General features: G+C 37.8%; 2 protein-coding genes and 1 long non-coding RNA gene across 3 annotated transcripts in view; 2 read left to right on the top strand and 1 right to left on the bottom strand.

Moving 5' to 3' along the window:
• LOC146458819 (uncharacterized) overlaps positions 1 to 15,515 on the bottom strand; it is a 182,290-nt gene that overhangs the window by 15,323 nt on the left and 151,452 nt on the right. The window lies entirely within an intron of this gene.
• The window catches only part of LOC146458824 (von Willebrand factor-like), a 108,436-nt gene that overhangs the window by 150 nt on the left and 92,771 nt on the right, over positions 1 to 15,515 (top strand). The window lies entirely within an intron of this gene.
• LOC146458830 (matrilin-3-like) lies at positions 20 to 13,390 on the top strand. The gene is made up of 7 exons (XM_085090280.1): positions 20 to 101; positions 2,839 to 2,916; positions 6,739 to 6,888; positions 7,075 to 7,234; positions 7,938 to 8,235; positions 11,552 to 11,708; positions 13,251 to 13,390. Exons 1-7 carry the CDS (start codon positions 35 to 37, stop codon positions 13,259 to 13,261), a joined length of 921 nt encoding a protein of 306 aa, XP_084946406.1. The 5' UTR covers positions 20 to 34; the 3' UTR covers positions 13,262 to 13,390.

Below are 15,515 nucleotides of genomic sequence, written 5' to 3'. Positions count from 1 at the left end.
GGATGGCCTAAGCCCAATACAAGCTTCTGATGTGATGAAATCAGTCCCTCTCGTTCTACGCAATTTAAGGATTTTTTCCCTTCTTAGCCGAGGCCGCCGAGGTGATGAATCCCCATCGATCACTGTGAAAAATGTAACATCTTCTCCCCATTAGCATAAAAAATATCTAGCCTTATTTTCTTTTACATATAGTAAAGACATTTAGCTTGAAAATCGCGTTTAAATATTCCATAAATGGTATTTGTAGATTTTGCTTAAACATAAGTCTTTGAGCGCGCTGAACGTTTATACGTAGGGCTGCCTTCACACACCGTTTATTTGCTACGAAAGAGGAAGCCAACCCGAATGTCCTTCGGACATTTATCTGTTTTGATTTTTACACGTTTGAAAGGATCAACAAGAAATGTCGAATAATGCGACTTTGTTGTTCACACACAAGAGGGACATCTTACCTGTTGTTCATATTTAAAGGCCGAGTTTCACGGTCAAGCGCATGCGCGAGCAGACCGGCTCAAAAATAAATTGTACGGGTCGACACTAAATTCGATGCGAGCTTGTGGTGGAACAATCTGTTGAAATCGTGCCCGAAATTGGATCATCCGCTCTTCGTTCTTCACTTTTTATAATCTTTGTTTCCTGTTGTAAATATAAGTTCGATCTTTGTAAGGTTAAAAGTGTTTTAGCATCCGAAAACGACATTTTTGTCGATGGATCGGCAAGGAGACGTCGCGGCCGACCGGCGACGGGACGTTCTGTGGACTCTCTGGAAGCACAGAAGTTAAAGCGGACAGAGTGAAGTGGATGTAGAAATCCTGTGTGGTTAACAAGAGACGTCCACCAAACGTGGAAAATTGGTAAAGAGAAAAGTCTGTTTAAAATAGACGACGATTTTGCGACACATCTGCTTTCGCTGGAAATGGCAAAGGTCACCAACTGGCTTTGGATGAACTCGCGAGGATTTTCTAATATTTCAATCGTATTGTTTGTTCATATGGAAGTCAACTGTCAAAAACGGAGAATTCGACGGACAAACAGCATCAAACATCAGTGTTTTTCTTTGGATAGAAAAAATTGTACTACACTGAGACGCAAAGCGAATAAATATGAGATCAAATGTGCGAGTTAGTTGTAGTCGTCTATTAGCGGGCTCGAATAGCGGGCAGTAGGAAAAAATCCAAAAGATTTGCGGCAAACTACAAAATCTATTGTAAGGTATTCATTTATCTATAAAATTATGGTCATTGCGAATGGCAAACGCAGTTTTGATTTGCTACCATGGCAGAGATTTCTCAAATGCATTCCAGCATCTCGGAAGGACGCTTAGTGTCGTTGTTACTAAACGGTCGCATCGCGTCTTGAAGCTTGCAGATTTCCCGTTCTTCGCCTTCTCGCTGGTCTAATAAAATCAGGCTATGGAGCGTACACACTATAGTAAGTTTATCACTGAATGCTGATGAAATACTGGATTTAAGTACGTTAATTTGACGAAGCTTCTCGGCTTTTCGAACCGTGCGTAATAAAAAAAGGTCGATGCCGCGAGATATCGACATTGTACTAAAATTAAACCGTGTACGTTCGCATAAGTTATGGCATTTCTTGAATGTCATGCATGGGACATTCACGAAGCGGCGCTGCAAAAATTCCCCTTGTGTTTAACATGGACAGCCTTTTTGTTTCTTTCTGAAACGTGACCGAAACACTGGCCGGTCAGTTTTATTTTTATGCCAGCAAGTTATACGACTTGCCCGCCGTATCCCGCCGGTGTTGTGTACTCGCTTCTAATTGGTCCAAAAACAATTGGCTTGACAGCGCTTACGTTTCGCTCGCACATGCGCCGAACCGTGAAACTCTCCCTTTAACATAAAATTGTCTGAAATAGTTAGCTAATTGCCTTTTAGATTTTAAATGTGGTTCATGAACCTTGAATCTCCGAAGTGTAGCCCTTCATTCCACTTACTCTTCTTTCTTATTCTTCTTCTTCTTCTATTTAGTACCTTTGATCTGAAAGTTTTAAAACACCTTCTATTGTTTTGTGTTCCCACCTGAAGTGATCTCTAAAATTATGCTCTCTTTACCCAATTATGCTATCAAAAAGTACAAGCACAATCGACAAAAGCCTACCTAGTGGTAAACTTGTATGAAGATAGTTTACTGGTTTAAAGATGGTCAATTATTTGTTTTACGGTGTCTATTTTCACGAATTTCTTAAAAAAAAAGTGGTCGTATTCGTTTCGTTTTATTCTAGTTCGCTTTTGTCAGTCCTCCTTGAAAGAAATTAGGTCATTGGACTATGAAAGCCGCAAGAACTACCTGAATTATCAAGCCTTATTTTCTTTTACATATGGTAAAGACATTTAGCCAAGTTTATAGTTTAAGGATTTCTTCGTTTGGTCTTTCTGTTTTTGAAAAGGATAATTTTTGTATTTCGCTCAATCTTTTCGAATTTGTCCTTTATTTTAAACAACTGTTTTTTTTTTTTTTTTTTTTTTAACGATCGCTCGGATATTTATAGGAGAGTGCAAACGCGATTACCACTATATTCAACTGCGATTCCTTGATTTGTACGGTATTGGTACAAGGACTTAAATTCAACTAGGGGCCCATTTTTCTGTGATGGCAAAATTTACGTGTATACATGTATATTCGTTTGTTGCAAAAATCCTTGGGGGCTCAAACCCTATTCACGATTAGGTTGCTAAAAAATACCTCAAATATGTGAGGACGCGCCTCCTAAACTCGCGCTGGTCTTAAAATTTGGTCTTTAGCTTGTTATGTCTCTATCGCAAAATTTTCACTTATTATTTAATTTGTTCATTTTTTTTTTTTTTTTTTTGGCAGAGTTGGGATTTAATGCTATACTGTTCTCTACAATGACCTTTCTGTGGGTTTTGACAGTAGTCACTCTGAGCCTGCCAGGTAAATAAAACTTGTCAATTTAGAATCTTTTTCCCGTCAAACTTTTAGAGTTATATTACTACAAAAGAAAGTAATATTATCTTATTTTATGAAGGTCGGTTAAAAAGAGACATTGTCTTATTTAAATCGCTAATCTGGGCAATTAGTATGTACTTAAACGGTGGATTGCGTTGTTGGCGCGCTCTGGTTGGCTGCTAAAACACGGGATAGCAAGTGCTATTTACGTGCAACCATCTCGCGAAGCTCGCGTAAATTACGAGAAAATGGTTTCCCAGTTAGCCCCCCCTAACAAACGAAAAAATTACAAAGATGCTGTTCCCGCTAATACAAAGAACTCGACGAAATTCGGCTTGGCAGTTTTTGCGAGTAAAGTTTTATTTCTTTTAACCCCAAATTTATCGATGAAACAGGTGAAAAAGTTTATGTTCACAAACGCAAATTAATCTTGCCTAACCTAATTTAATCTTACATGTTCATACACAAAACAAAGTTTAATGATGATTTTACAGAATGGTTTCAAATGGAGGAAGAATTTACAACTCCTTATAAACTAAACAATGTCTTTCAAAGTTTAATTTGTCGGAAAGAAAACGTGACGGCATCTTGTACAAAATGTCAGATCGTTGCTTGAAAATTTCTCTGTTTCCAAACCATTTTCCATTGTTAGATTCCTTCATTTTAACAGCGCCAATAAATCCCTAAGTAATTGCCACAAAGCAAAAAAAAAACCTTTTTCTTTCGCTTGACTTGTACTTTTCCGCGAAGACACGGAACACGTTGTAAATTCCTTGTTCCTGATGTATCATGTGATGTTTTTGAGCTGCTCCTTTTTCGGTTATTTGCACGGGAAAATTGTAATTGTTGATAGAAATAAATGAATTAAAAATCATCCTTTTCGTGCGTTATTATTTCACTGTTTTAGTATAAACTAAAACGACTATTCACTTAAGTGTCTGTGGCCAGTTGCCACCTTCACTTCGGAGAATAGTCGTTAACCAGTCAGTGGACGGCTGTAAAGTTACTTTCAAGAAAGCTTCCCTTAGTATGCGCAGTCATTTTAACAAGTCGCAAAATAAATTAAAAATTGGAAAAGCCACATACAATATACCAAAAGTTCAAAAGAAAAGTATCTCTCTTATTGGCATTTATTTCAAATAACATTTCATGTAATATCACAAACACAAGTTACATCTAGAATGTTTCTCCGCTCTCCAAACACTGAAATTTGGATTAAAAAAGAAAAAAAAACGCAGCCGAGTGAGAACTTGGTGTTCGATTCAACTTCGAAAACCATGAATAGTTTTTTGAGAAATTCTTGATGTTTATAATGAAGATCACATTTCCAAACCTTCGCGAAAGTGATTTCCTTGTTGTTGTTGTTGTTTCCTTCGCGAATTATTAATGAGTTCAAGGAAGGAAAAATGAGAACCTTGTATGGCATAATAAAAAGAACGAAAAAAAAAAAGTACCGCTCAGAATCAGCCAATTTATGATCATATATAAACAATAGCCTCCATTTAGCGCGAAAATATGCTCAGATATTTGTCCGCGGACATTATTTGTTCAGAGAAGCGAACAGTTTTCCGAGAGCGAAGCTTGAGGAAAACTGTGAGCTTCGAGGAGCAGATAATGTCCAAGGAGAAATATCTGAGCATATTTTTAAAGTCGAATGGAAGCTATTGTGTTTATTATTCTTCAAATATTTTTCGCAACATGCGGGAATATTCCCACCAGGATCTTCCAATCTGTCATATGTCAATCGCGTCAAAGTTTGTCAGTTGGCTTCCAAAATCTCCACTTCTCCACGTCAGATTTCGCTTTAGTCGAAAGCGCTTGTTTGAGGAAAAGATAAACATTTGAAAGGAAAGTAAACTTGTTTAATTCCGTGAAAGACAAAAGCAAGATACAAGTGGCGGATGAGGTTGCAGGGAATCTAACTACCTCTCGAGAACAAGCTAAAGAACAATGATAGCGAAAAACTGTAAAATATCGCATTCCGTAAAAAGTGTAAACCGCCGTCAACAAAACAGCCGGCGTTTTGTCGTTCTGTTCCTTTATCTCGTGTTCAATTGGAGCAATACTTTATATTGAAAATACAAATGTGGAATTACCAGCCGAAAACGACCTGTGAAGAAATCGAGGCTGAACTTGCAGTCGCATACGACGCCACCGGTTGTTTTTGCTGGATTTACATCAGAGCACTTTCTTTGCTTTTTGACATTGAATGGAGCTAGCAACGAAGTCGTTCGCCATCACTGAGGATTTAACTTGTTGCTCAAAGAGTAGGACAAGCTCCTTCACTTCGTAGAGAATTTCAACCTCTCGGGGTATCATGGCTGGTTTATGTTTCGTGGACGAGATTTTATCTTCGCGAGCGATCTCGACCAGGTGAGCATTAATAGCATCATTTACCAGCTTAAACTCTGTCAGTAATGGTACTGAAATTTATGTTTTCTTTATTTAAATTCCTATCCAGGCCAGCACGAATTGGTCTCATTGAATAGGCCATTTCCGAGTTGCTGTGAACCTCACTACGAAAGCGAGGCTAAGTGCAAAACTTTTCATATGAAAATTAGTTTTGTTTGCATATGAATGAAAACTAATTTTCATAACAAAAACTTTGCACGTAGCCTCGCTTTCATAATGAGGTTCAAAGCAACTCGGAATTGGCCTATAACAACTGTGATATTTGCCGTCGTGTGAGCGAGCTTCGAGCTTATTAAACTCGTTTAATAGCTTGTTGATGGCTTTCTCACTTCGCCAGACTAAAAAAACAAAAATCTTAAATGAGATGGGCTAAAACTTTTCGTCTTTCATATTTTTCAGTTTTGCACATTTTTAATTCAAGGACTGTTGAACAGAGTTCAAACCAAGAGAAAATGTCGCAAATATGAGCTTGAGTATTTCAAAATTTTGTTTACGAACAGCTTACCGTCAAAAACGTTTAGAGCGTATGTTGTTTTCTGGTACTGCTTTATCGACAAGCAGGTTTATCTCTTCTTCTGTAACAAAAGCAAACCGTTCCCCCATCTTGACATTAATTTTAATTGCAAACTTGACGCGCCTTGGAGTTTTTGAAATTGGGGAATATCACTTGGGGAATATCACCGGATATTCCCCAGTTTTAGCTGGGGTATATTCGGTCATGTGAGCGGTTTAGACCAATTGTGCGCGAGCGAAAATATTTGATGGATTATAGGCAACGATAATCACTACAGAAGTGAATGTTAAAACCACTTTCTATAGTATATTATAACAATTTCTTTGGGCATTGCGGCGTATTTTGCGGGAAAAAATGGAGAATTAAGCAAACTAAAACTTATTTTAGCCTGCTGCTCTGAGCCAGTAAACAAGAAGAAAAAAAAACGTACCCGGCTAATAAGAACTGGAAACCATTCAACTGTTCGCGACGTTTTCTTGCTTGTTTGACTAGAAGAGCGGCCATCTGCAAAGAAATCGTTTGAGCTATAAAACAGATAGCTCTAGTTAAAAAAAGAAGTTCCGTAAATAAAAATTTCAGATTCACTCGCTTTTTCAGCGTTTCGCTCTTCGAATCGTTCACGCCGTTATCATGTATGCCAGGAATCCCATTTAAATCATTTTAAGACTTGAAAACTTATATTTATAAGCAGATATGTTAGAGTGTTTGAAAGAAATATGTCTTCTACTATTAGGAATAGACGAGTCCATTAACATCGTTCCGTCTAGTGAGACGTGTACGAAACGGGAGCTTAAAAACTTAAAACTTTAAGATTTAACATCTTATATTCATAAACGGGTAAATCCATGTGTTTAAGGGAAACGTCTGTCTTCCACTATTAGGAATTGACGGGTCCATTGACGTCATACCGTCCAGTAAGACTTGTACGAAATGGCAGCCAGTTTCTGAGTGCACTGTGACGTGTGGAGGGGGAACAAAGGATGTTACAAGAACCTGCACTGCAAAAGTGAAGTGCAACGAACAAGCCTGTCGTAAGTTTTCTTTTTGTAGTCACTAAATGACTGCTGTTACTTCTTTAAAGCTTAAGACTAAATGCTGACGTTAGTAGTGTGAAACGTACCCTCTCTTGTTACTTAACATGGCAAATAAGAAAGTCGGAGCCATAGAAATGTGACATTAGCAAGAAAAAGAATTAAACCAAGTTGTCTCTCCTACAGCACCCCCATGTACGGCAGGACTTGACATCGCAATTCTTTTGGACAAATCAAGGAGCATTGTTTGGCCGGACAAAGTGAAAGCTCGAGACTTCGTAAAACAACTGGTTGCAGAGTTCGACCCTGGAAACGATGGGGATCACTTTGGACTTATTACGTTTAGGTGAGCACTGCTTGAATTCCATGTATTTCGTTGCACACTTATCAAATGCTTATCATAGTCCGGCTGTCTTAAACGTTTACGGTTATTTTGTGACTTTTTCAGAAGTTTACCTCGAAACTAACTGGTTTCGTACGTCAATGTTTATTTATTTTGATATCATCAGGCTGGTATTACCTCTTTGTAATCAGCAAATTTTTAACTTTTTCACGTGTTTATGCCATTGTAGAATTTTTCCATTGACTTCGAATACTTGTTGGTCATATTTTTATGGCTTTTTGTAGTTTTGGACACAACTCAGAAATCCAAGAACGCAGATCTTAGATGGACGCCCTTTGAAAATAGCGATGCAATATCTACTTCACATAAAGCCTTAATTGCATCATCATCAGTGGCGGCCGTCTGGGATAAACCATCATGAATTTATAAACACTTCAGAAGCCGTAAAAATGACCAACAGTGAGCAAAATCTATCGAAAAACAATAAAATGCTATAAGAGGTTTAATTTTTTTAAGAAACAAATACCTGTCAGATTCAACGAACGTTCGCCCATTCAGATATCACGCCAAATTAATTCCAGATAAACTTATAAAAAAACGTGCAGTTTGGTAGCTCCTGGTCATATATATTTTCATGTTCATGATCATGATGAAGATGATTAAGATTGTGATGTAGATTTCTTTCCAAATCTTTGTCCCTATCTAGAACTGACGTAAAGGTAGTGTTCAAATTCGCCGACTCACAGTACTACGACAAAGACACCCTTAAAACTAAGATATCCAGCGAACCTGTAAGAAGTGGCGAACCCGGATATTCTCGAGATCCGCCTCCGGGACATACTCGTACTGATTTGGCACTTAAAAAGGCGAGGGATGAGCTGTTCACTGAAGCTGGCGGAGACAGGTCAGACAAACCCAATGTTATGGTCGTGCTCACAGATGGCAAACCTAATCCCATTCTCCCATTCGACGAAATTATAGGACAACTAACCAAGGATTTTAAGGTGAAAGACTTTTATATTTGTATACTAGAAATACGTGACTCGCAGAACGAGCTAGAGAAAAACTTGCTAAGACTTAAAAGAAAGTACTTCTTACCCTGATCGCAAATTTTCCAAAATCCATTTGATAGTTCGCAAGGGTACAATCTTTTGTTTTGCTTTTGGTTGTTGTTGTTGATGTTGTTCTTGTTTTAACGGCGTCTGCTCGGCCCATACCATATGTAAGAGCCACTATCTGTAAATATCGATAATCCGGCGTCAGTAGTGAAATTTTCAATTCCTTCATATTTTGCCCAAAAAAACCATGATAATGTGTATTTTGAAGTTTACAATTATTTGACACCTTACCTATTCGGGAAAGCAGCAATTTTGATTCACTGTCCACTGCACAACAGTCGCTTACTGTCCTTTCTTTCAAAACGCGAGATGCCCTTTGACATCATTTGTACACCGTACGATAGACTGTCACGCATTCCACAGTTGCTGGATTCTCTGAACTGGAGCCGCACCGACCACCAACTAAAGTCGAATAACAGGGGATTAAGATACGGCCGTTTTCGCGGTGACGGCGACGTAGAGACCGATTAGGATTTGGGCGAGATGGACTGCGCTAATTTCTTTCATTTACTGGGATTTTAGTAAATATCATTTTACTGATTGCATTGTCGCATTTCGCACAAATCGTCTGGCGATGTCTCAGACAGTTAATAGATCTTGCTTTCTCCTCAAGTCAAACATGACCGAAAATACAGTTGAAGGTACATGTTCTCCAGTCCCGGGTTCAGTGAAGTCAAAACCATCCAAGCAAGTTTGGGCATTTACGCTTACTATGAAATATGTTCTTAATGAATTCCCAGCATGAAAGGAAAATTCTTGCTTGCAACCATACTGTTTATCAATTTGCAGTTACATCTCCAAAATGTGATTTAAACCGATGAAGATTTTCCTGGACTGGCAACGCTTACCGTCGATCACATGGTTCTGTTTTTGTGTCACGTATCTGTATGCTGGCTCATTGATGTAAAGTTTGAGGCATTAAAATATCGCCAGAGGATTCGAATTCATTTAGCTCAATGGGACTGATTTCTTGTATCCACTTCAGTGAATATTAGGATAGACTTTGGCTATTCTTCAAATAATAGAAATAAAGCCAGAGAATTGATGTTTCACTCATAATATACCTGTATGAATTGTTTTATTTCTTGTTAAAAGATTAATTCGAATGGACAAACCAACACACGACACATTATTTTTAAGAGAGGTCATAGCATCATACTTGTATGAAACAAGAAAAGGTAGTTCAGAGAGAGAGGAAAGGTATGGGATGAGCTTTCGGCAAGACTCAACAACCTCTCACACCCCAAGTTCCTTGTTAACAAGCGGGTCTTCGCGAGACAGACTCAATCTTCTCGCGGCCAAAATCAGGGAGGAAGAAAGAACAAGTGGTATCAGTCCAGAGTTACAAGAAATAGATACTCTGCTGGAGGAGCTGTATGGAAAAGCTAAGGAAGCCAAAAATAGACCCCCCCAATTGGAGATAAGAAGCAAAATGCCCAACAAGAGAATGCACAAGCGCAGGAAATGAAGCTTAAAGTAGTGGAGACAATGGGACAAACTAAAAAACGAGATAAGAAAAGTGATGGAGTAAATCCAACAAAGAAAAAAAGAAAAAGTACAGGTGCCGCTATTGGAACAAGAGATGGCATTGCGAAGGGAAGAACTCGAAATGAGAAAACGAGAGGAGGAGAGAAGTTCTCAGCAGACAACAATGCAGCAGGAGATGTTAAGGATGATTCAGCAACAGCAAGAAAACCAGCTGAAGCAGCAACAAAGAAGTCTCAAAACCAACAGCTTCAATTTATGCAGTCCAAGTTAAACCAACAGCAGCATCAATCACAGGCCCTGCTATAACCTCGTTGACAGGTTGGCTCCCAAATAAAATAGCTGGCACTTGCTCAAAGGCTTGGCACTTACTATTGCCTTTAAATGTTTATTGCTGTGTTTTTGTTCAAGTTCTGTGCAAATTGTAGTTTAAACGGGCTGAGTTAAACTAAGTATGTTATTTAAGTATTCATAGACCTCATCACAGTTCTGGAAGTCATCTTGAAGGGCAGGTTATACATGTCAGACTAACATTGTTTGCATGGGAATCTGATGGTTAATAATTTTCTCAAAAACTGTGCAATTAACTTACTGAGCTTTACAGGTTTGTGAAAAACCGTGATAGACAAATGCATTGAAAAGTAATAATACAACTAGATGCTTTACCACACGACCAAATCCCTCAACTGCCTTGTATCTCTTCTTTGCTATTTATAAATTCTTTAGAATTCAACTTAAAAGAAAAGGAAAAAACAGATGGCTTCCAAAACGGTGATAGATATGGTCTATCCCTCAAGTCTCAAGTAGTTCATTGTATAAGTCAATCAAGTGACCAGCCTCTTACAAAAGCTGTGGGCTGAAACTCAACCGATGCCAAATACGGGAGGATATATTGATGATATTAACAAAGCTGCCAATTTCGGTAACCGCCATAACAAAGTTGGAAAATATCTAATTTATCTTGCATCATTATGGCAAAGTTTTGCAGGATGGCAAACTGCAGCCTTTTTTTGTGCAAATACTCTCAAGTGTCAATTTTCAAACCACTGTAAAATGTCACTGTTACACATTAAGAACCTCCAGAGTGTCAACTTATCTTCCTGGGATCATCTGCCCCTTTTTGCTTTTTTGGATTTGATGTAATGCAATTTCAGGGTGAGTTTGTCCACGTGTGCAAAGAGGCGAGTTTTTAGGAAGTACAACTTGTGAAATAATGAGTTTTAAGATGACACAGATATTGGGAAGGGAGTTTTAATTTAATACTTCACTCCTTGTTAGACTTAATTTGGTGTTACACCCCATTTTACAGATATAATCATTGCTGTTTGTATTTTAATTTTAGATTTCGAAAAAACTAAAACGCTTCAGTTCATTTGAATAGTATTATCGAAAATAACTCACTATGAAGGTTATTTGGGCAAAATGTAAATGAACTGAAAATTTCACGACTGACGCCGGATTCTCGATATTTACAAACAGTGGGTAACAAGAATAGTGGAAATTACGTAAGAAGGAAATAAGGGTAGTGTAATTCCAACCCTAACGCCAACCCTGAAATTGTAAGGACTGGAAAACTTCCATCAGTGGTATTTCATAATCTTTTGTAGCACTCATTGCCTTTAAAACAAAATAGGCAATTGGTATGCCGTCTAAATATTTAAGGTTCAATAAGTAGTAAATACCTTTTATTAACTTATTTAACCACTACGTTTTATAGGCCAAAAATGTCCTAATCGTAGCTGTTGGGGTCGGCAGGGACATTGACAGTCGGACCCTTCAGCGAATTGCAGGTCCCGGCAATCCTGTGTTTCATATCAATAATTTCTCACAGCTAAAAAATAAACTTGATGATATCAAAAAAGCCATTTGCCCAGGTAAGTTCACTAATAAACTAGACTCCAAATAGTTAAATGCTTATTTGAATTGTCTTTTAAGTTCCTAATAAAAATAGAACGTGGATAATAGCTTTTGACCCGGGTTGCATGAGCTGCTCATACTAAATCATTACTGCTGTAATAATACCAACTATGCTACCAAACCATGAACGTCACAGATCACGAAATCATTCTGTCGGTGTTTAATAATTCATAATAAGTCATCTTGTTTGACTTTTGCTCACTCCATTCTGTCTAAATCGGGTGGGTGGCTTATTCTGCCAAAGCGCAGCAGACTTAAAGTTTATTGCTTTTAATGGCTTTGACCAATCGCCACCAAACCTCGAAAAGTTTCCATAAGTTTATTTAATAAACCATGGCTGCACAATTTTGACATTTTGTTAGACAAACTCCAATATTCCTGTTTTTAATGAACAAAATTGTTTTTCTAACGGTTTTTTTTTTTCACACCGTTAATTCATTCTAGTTTTCATTTAAATCTTTGAGCCCCCTCTTGGTCAATGTTTATCTCTTTCTTTAGTTTTGAGTAAATCCAGAAAGTTACAATAGTCATGAAGTAATGAAGCGTCACCACCTTCCTTTCTGAACCTCAAAGGATATGTATTTCAATATTTTGTTCAACCTATATAACGCCATAACTTCAAACGTCGTGAATTATTAATTAGTGAGACAGGGGAGGATAAGGATTGAAGCTAGGCAAACGCAAATGGAATATTTGTTCACGATTCCATAAGGCGACGAAAGAAATCATTTAAAGGATACTATAGTGTACGCAGCCTATTCAGTGCACGTGTTTTGTTTGTTGTTTGTTTACGGAATAAAGTTAAATGTTGTCCTCTGAAAGATTGCCAATGAGGATTGAAGGTCCGCAGTGCCAAGAGATCATGCTCTCGAGGTAGTTATTACGGCATGATTTCCAAACAGTGGCAATTCCGTCCCCATCCATAACTTCGAGTATACGAAAAGCTATAACATTTGAACTTAAAAGGTTGATAGTACGTTCAGAGATGTTTCACTTGAGGTCCGCAAGTGTACGTGATGATCACATATGACGAGGGTGTTACTTCATAGTTTTCAAACAGTGGCCATCTATGATTTCTGATTTCCCACCAACCTTCAGTAAGCCACCAGAAAAGAACCAAAACTGACAAAAATCTAATCAAAAACTATAGAAGAACAGCAAACTACTCTAAGGGCGTGAATAATTTAAGTAGGAAAGTGAATTGTATTCATTAAAACAAGAGTATTCCAGTTTCTTCAATAGTTTTCATGGGAAACATCAAATTGTTTCTACACCAGCTCCTGAAAGCTCCATTGGGTTTGGTGGCACCAGCAGAAACATTAAAATCGTTACAAACGTTGAAAGGTCTGCACGTGTAGACTCCTTCTCCCTCCCCCTCCAGGTCAAATGTAGGGTATACTCTCTCACGGAGCTTTTGTCACTACAAAATACATATAAGTGTGTTTAAGATAAACTTTAACATGGATTTATGATTTTTTTTTTTTTTTGTTATTTTATAGACCGAGGTTAAGGGATTACAACAAGGAAATCACAAACAAAGGATCTGAAGATAAACAAATGACAGTAGTGTTTGAAGGAGGACGTCAACAAATATGTGCTTCAGTGAATAGAAATTAAAGCAAAAGATCAGAGATGACAACTGTTTACCGTTGTGCTAATTCTGGCCAAACTATTGCTCTTTTTAGCCTTGGTAGTTTCAATTTTTTTTTTTCATTCCGCACCTAACTACGTTGGTGTCGTTATCAGTTACAACAACACTCTCTTCCGTCCCCCGTCTTCCGAAGTTTTAAAATATACACTCCATTGCAAAAACGTTGACACCTTAAAAGCATAAACCATGAACGATGAAACCCAACGGATTTGTGGGTAGTGTTTAAAAATTGGCCCTCGTTGGCCAACTTGACACTTTAGGAAAGCTTGGACAATTTCCATCATTCACCACGTGCAACTAATTTTGGTTATCAACCGTCGCACGATAATAGAATATTATGCAAATAAATTTAGTACACTTATACCCATCAAGCCATTGGGTCTCATCGTTCACGGTTTATGCTTCTTAGGTGTCAACGTTTATGCAATCAAGCGTATCTTTAAAAAAAATAAATTGATTCCATTTGGGCCTACGCGTGCTCTCCAATTACTCACAGACAAAGTCAAAATGGAGAAAGAAGAAAGAAGTACGCTACCAGTCGCAATCGAGGATTGTGGCTGAGGTTCTTACCATCTTTTGACGTCATTCGTGCGTTATCGGAGTACACAGGCCGGAAAAAATGAAATTGGTGTTTTATATGTGTTTTGATATAAGCTATCTCGCAAGAAATTCGACGGGCTTTTTTATTATTATCTTAGGTCCAGTAAACAAAATTGAAATAACTAACCGAAGGATGTGGTGATCTGCATCAGTAAGTATTGATTTTGTAATATCTAACCGCCCCCCCCCCCCCCTTCCCCCCACTAGCCAACGCTCCTAAAGACTCAGCCCGCGCCCAAATGAATAAATGAATTATCTGGATTTTAGCAAAGGAAAAAAGCACGTAACTTAAGGTATCACTACCATAATTGCTGTTTTAGTTTGTGCCTTGGGAATATACCTGTTCATTAATCAAACATTTCCGTATTTTAACCCTCCTCCATCCTAACCCCCTTCCACCCCCCAAAAATGCCCCTCACAGTGCATTTCGTGACGAACAAACGGCTGCCTGCAATGCAAGATAGACTGTGGTTGGCGCCATTTTTTTGTCATTTTAGACAATATGTTCAATGTAATATTTTCGTGCACTGTCAACTAAGAAATACTTTACAAATGACTAAGCCGTCGACGAAGGTGCAGTATTGATGAAATGCGCCGAAAGTTTATCAAAACTTTGTATTCGAGCACTGAATACGTTGACAGTTAGAAACACAACTGAAACTTATGCGACGAGCGACCAAATGGCCTTTGGACCTGTCTTCTACAGCATATTATAAGGTTAGAACATTTCGAAATGTTTTCTATTTACTTATCTTAACCTAGTATGGTTAAGACATGCGCACGGATAAAAATCTATTTCTGACCCGCATTTTCAAAGTTCATCACGGAGGGTCAAATATTTGCATTTTTTACGCGTTGCTTTTAATCATTTGCCCAAAGAAAGTTTTACAGGAATCTAAAGACCATCCTTCTAACGTTCAACCACCAGAAGCTTAATCGATTTGAAGGTTTGGCACATGGTTTATTTTTATTCACGAAGTACTTTTACTGCAGTGAATTGTATGCCTTCAAAATTAAATTATTTTGTATATAAGAACAACGCAATATCTCCCAAAATCATTCCAACAGATATTTAGAGATTGTAAAAAACGATTTGATTGTTTTTAGAGCGGTAGAATGATTTGTTTTTGCACGCGAGGCTCTCATAACCGTGTAATAATTTAGCGCCTCAAATGGTGATTTTAACGGATTTTCGTTATTGGCATTTTTCTTTGAAATAAACGGATATTTAACCAAAAAAACTATACAGTGATTTTAGTTATATCCTAGCCTATTTAACATTAAAATATGACAAATCGAATTTCCCACCCTTGCCGCGAAATTAACAATTTGTCGGATTTTTACGGACAGGCGCTCTTAAAAAAGATATTGTGCATTGAATTTGATGTTAGCTAGCAAACATACATGGAAATAAGCAAACAAAGGTTATATTGACAAAGTTAAATGAATAAACAAATAAGTAATAAAAAAAATATCTATGTAGGAATTCAGGATGTAACTCTTAGGATTCGGA

The sequence above is a fragment of the Pavona decussata genome, unplaced genomic scaffold, assembly GCF_977016875.1.
Source record: "Pavona decussata unplaced genomic scaffold, jaPavDecu1.1 SCAFFOLD_228, whole genome shotgun sequence".
NCBI lineage: Eukaryota > Metazoa > Cnidaria > Anthozoa > Scleractinia > Agariciidae > Pavona > Pavona decussata.
The sequence above is the reverse complement of the archived record's forward strand: the minus strand, read 5'-3'. Positions and strand labels throughout refer to the sequence as shown.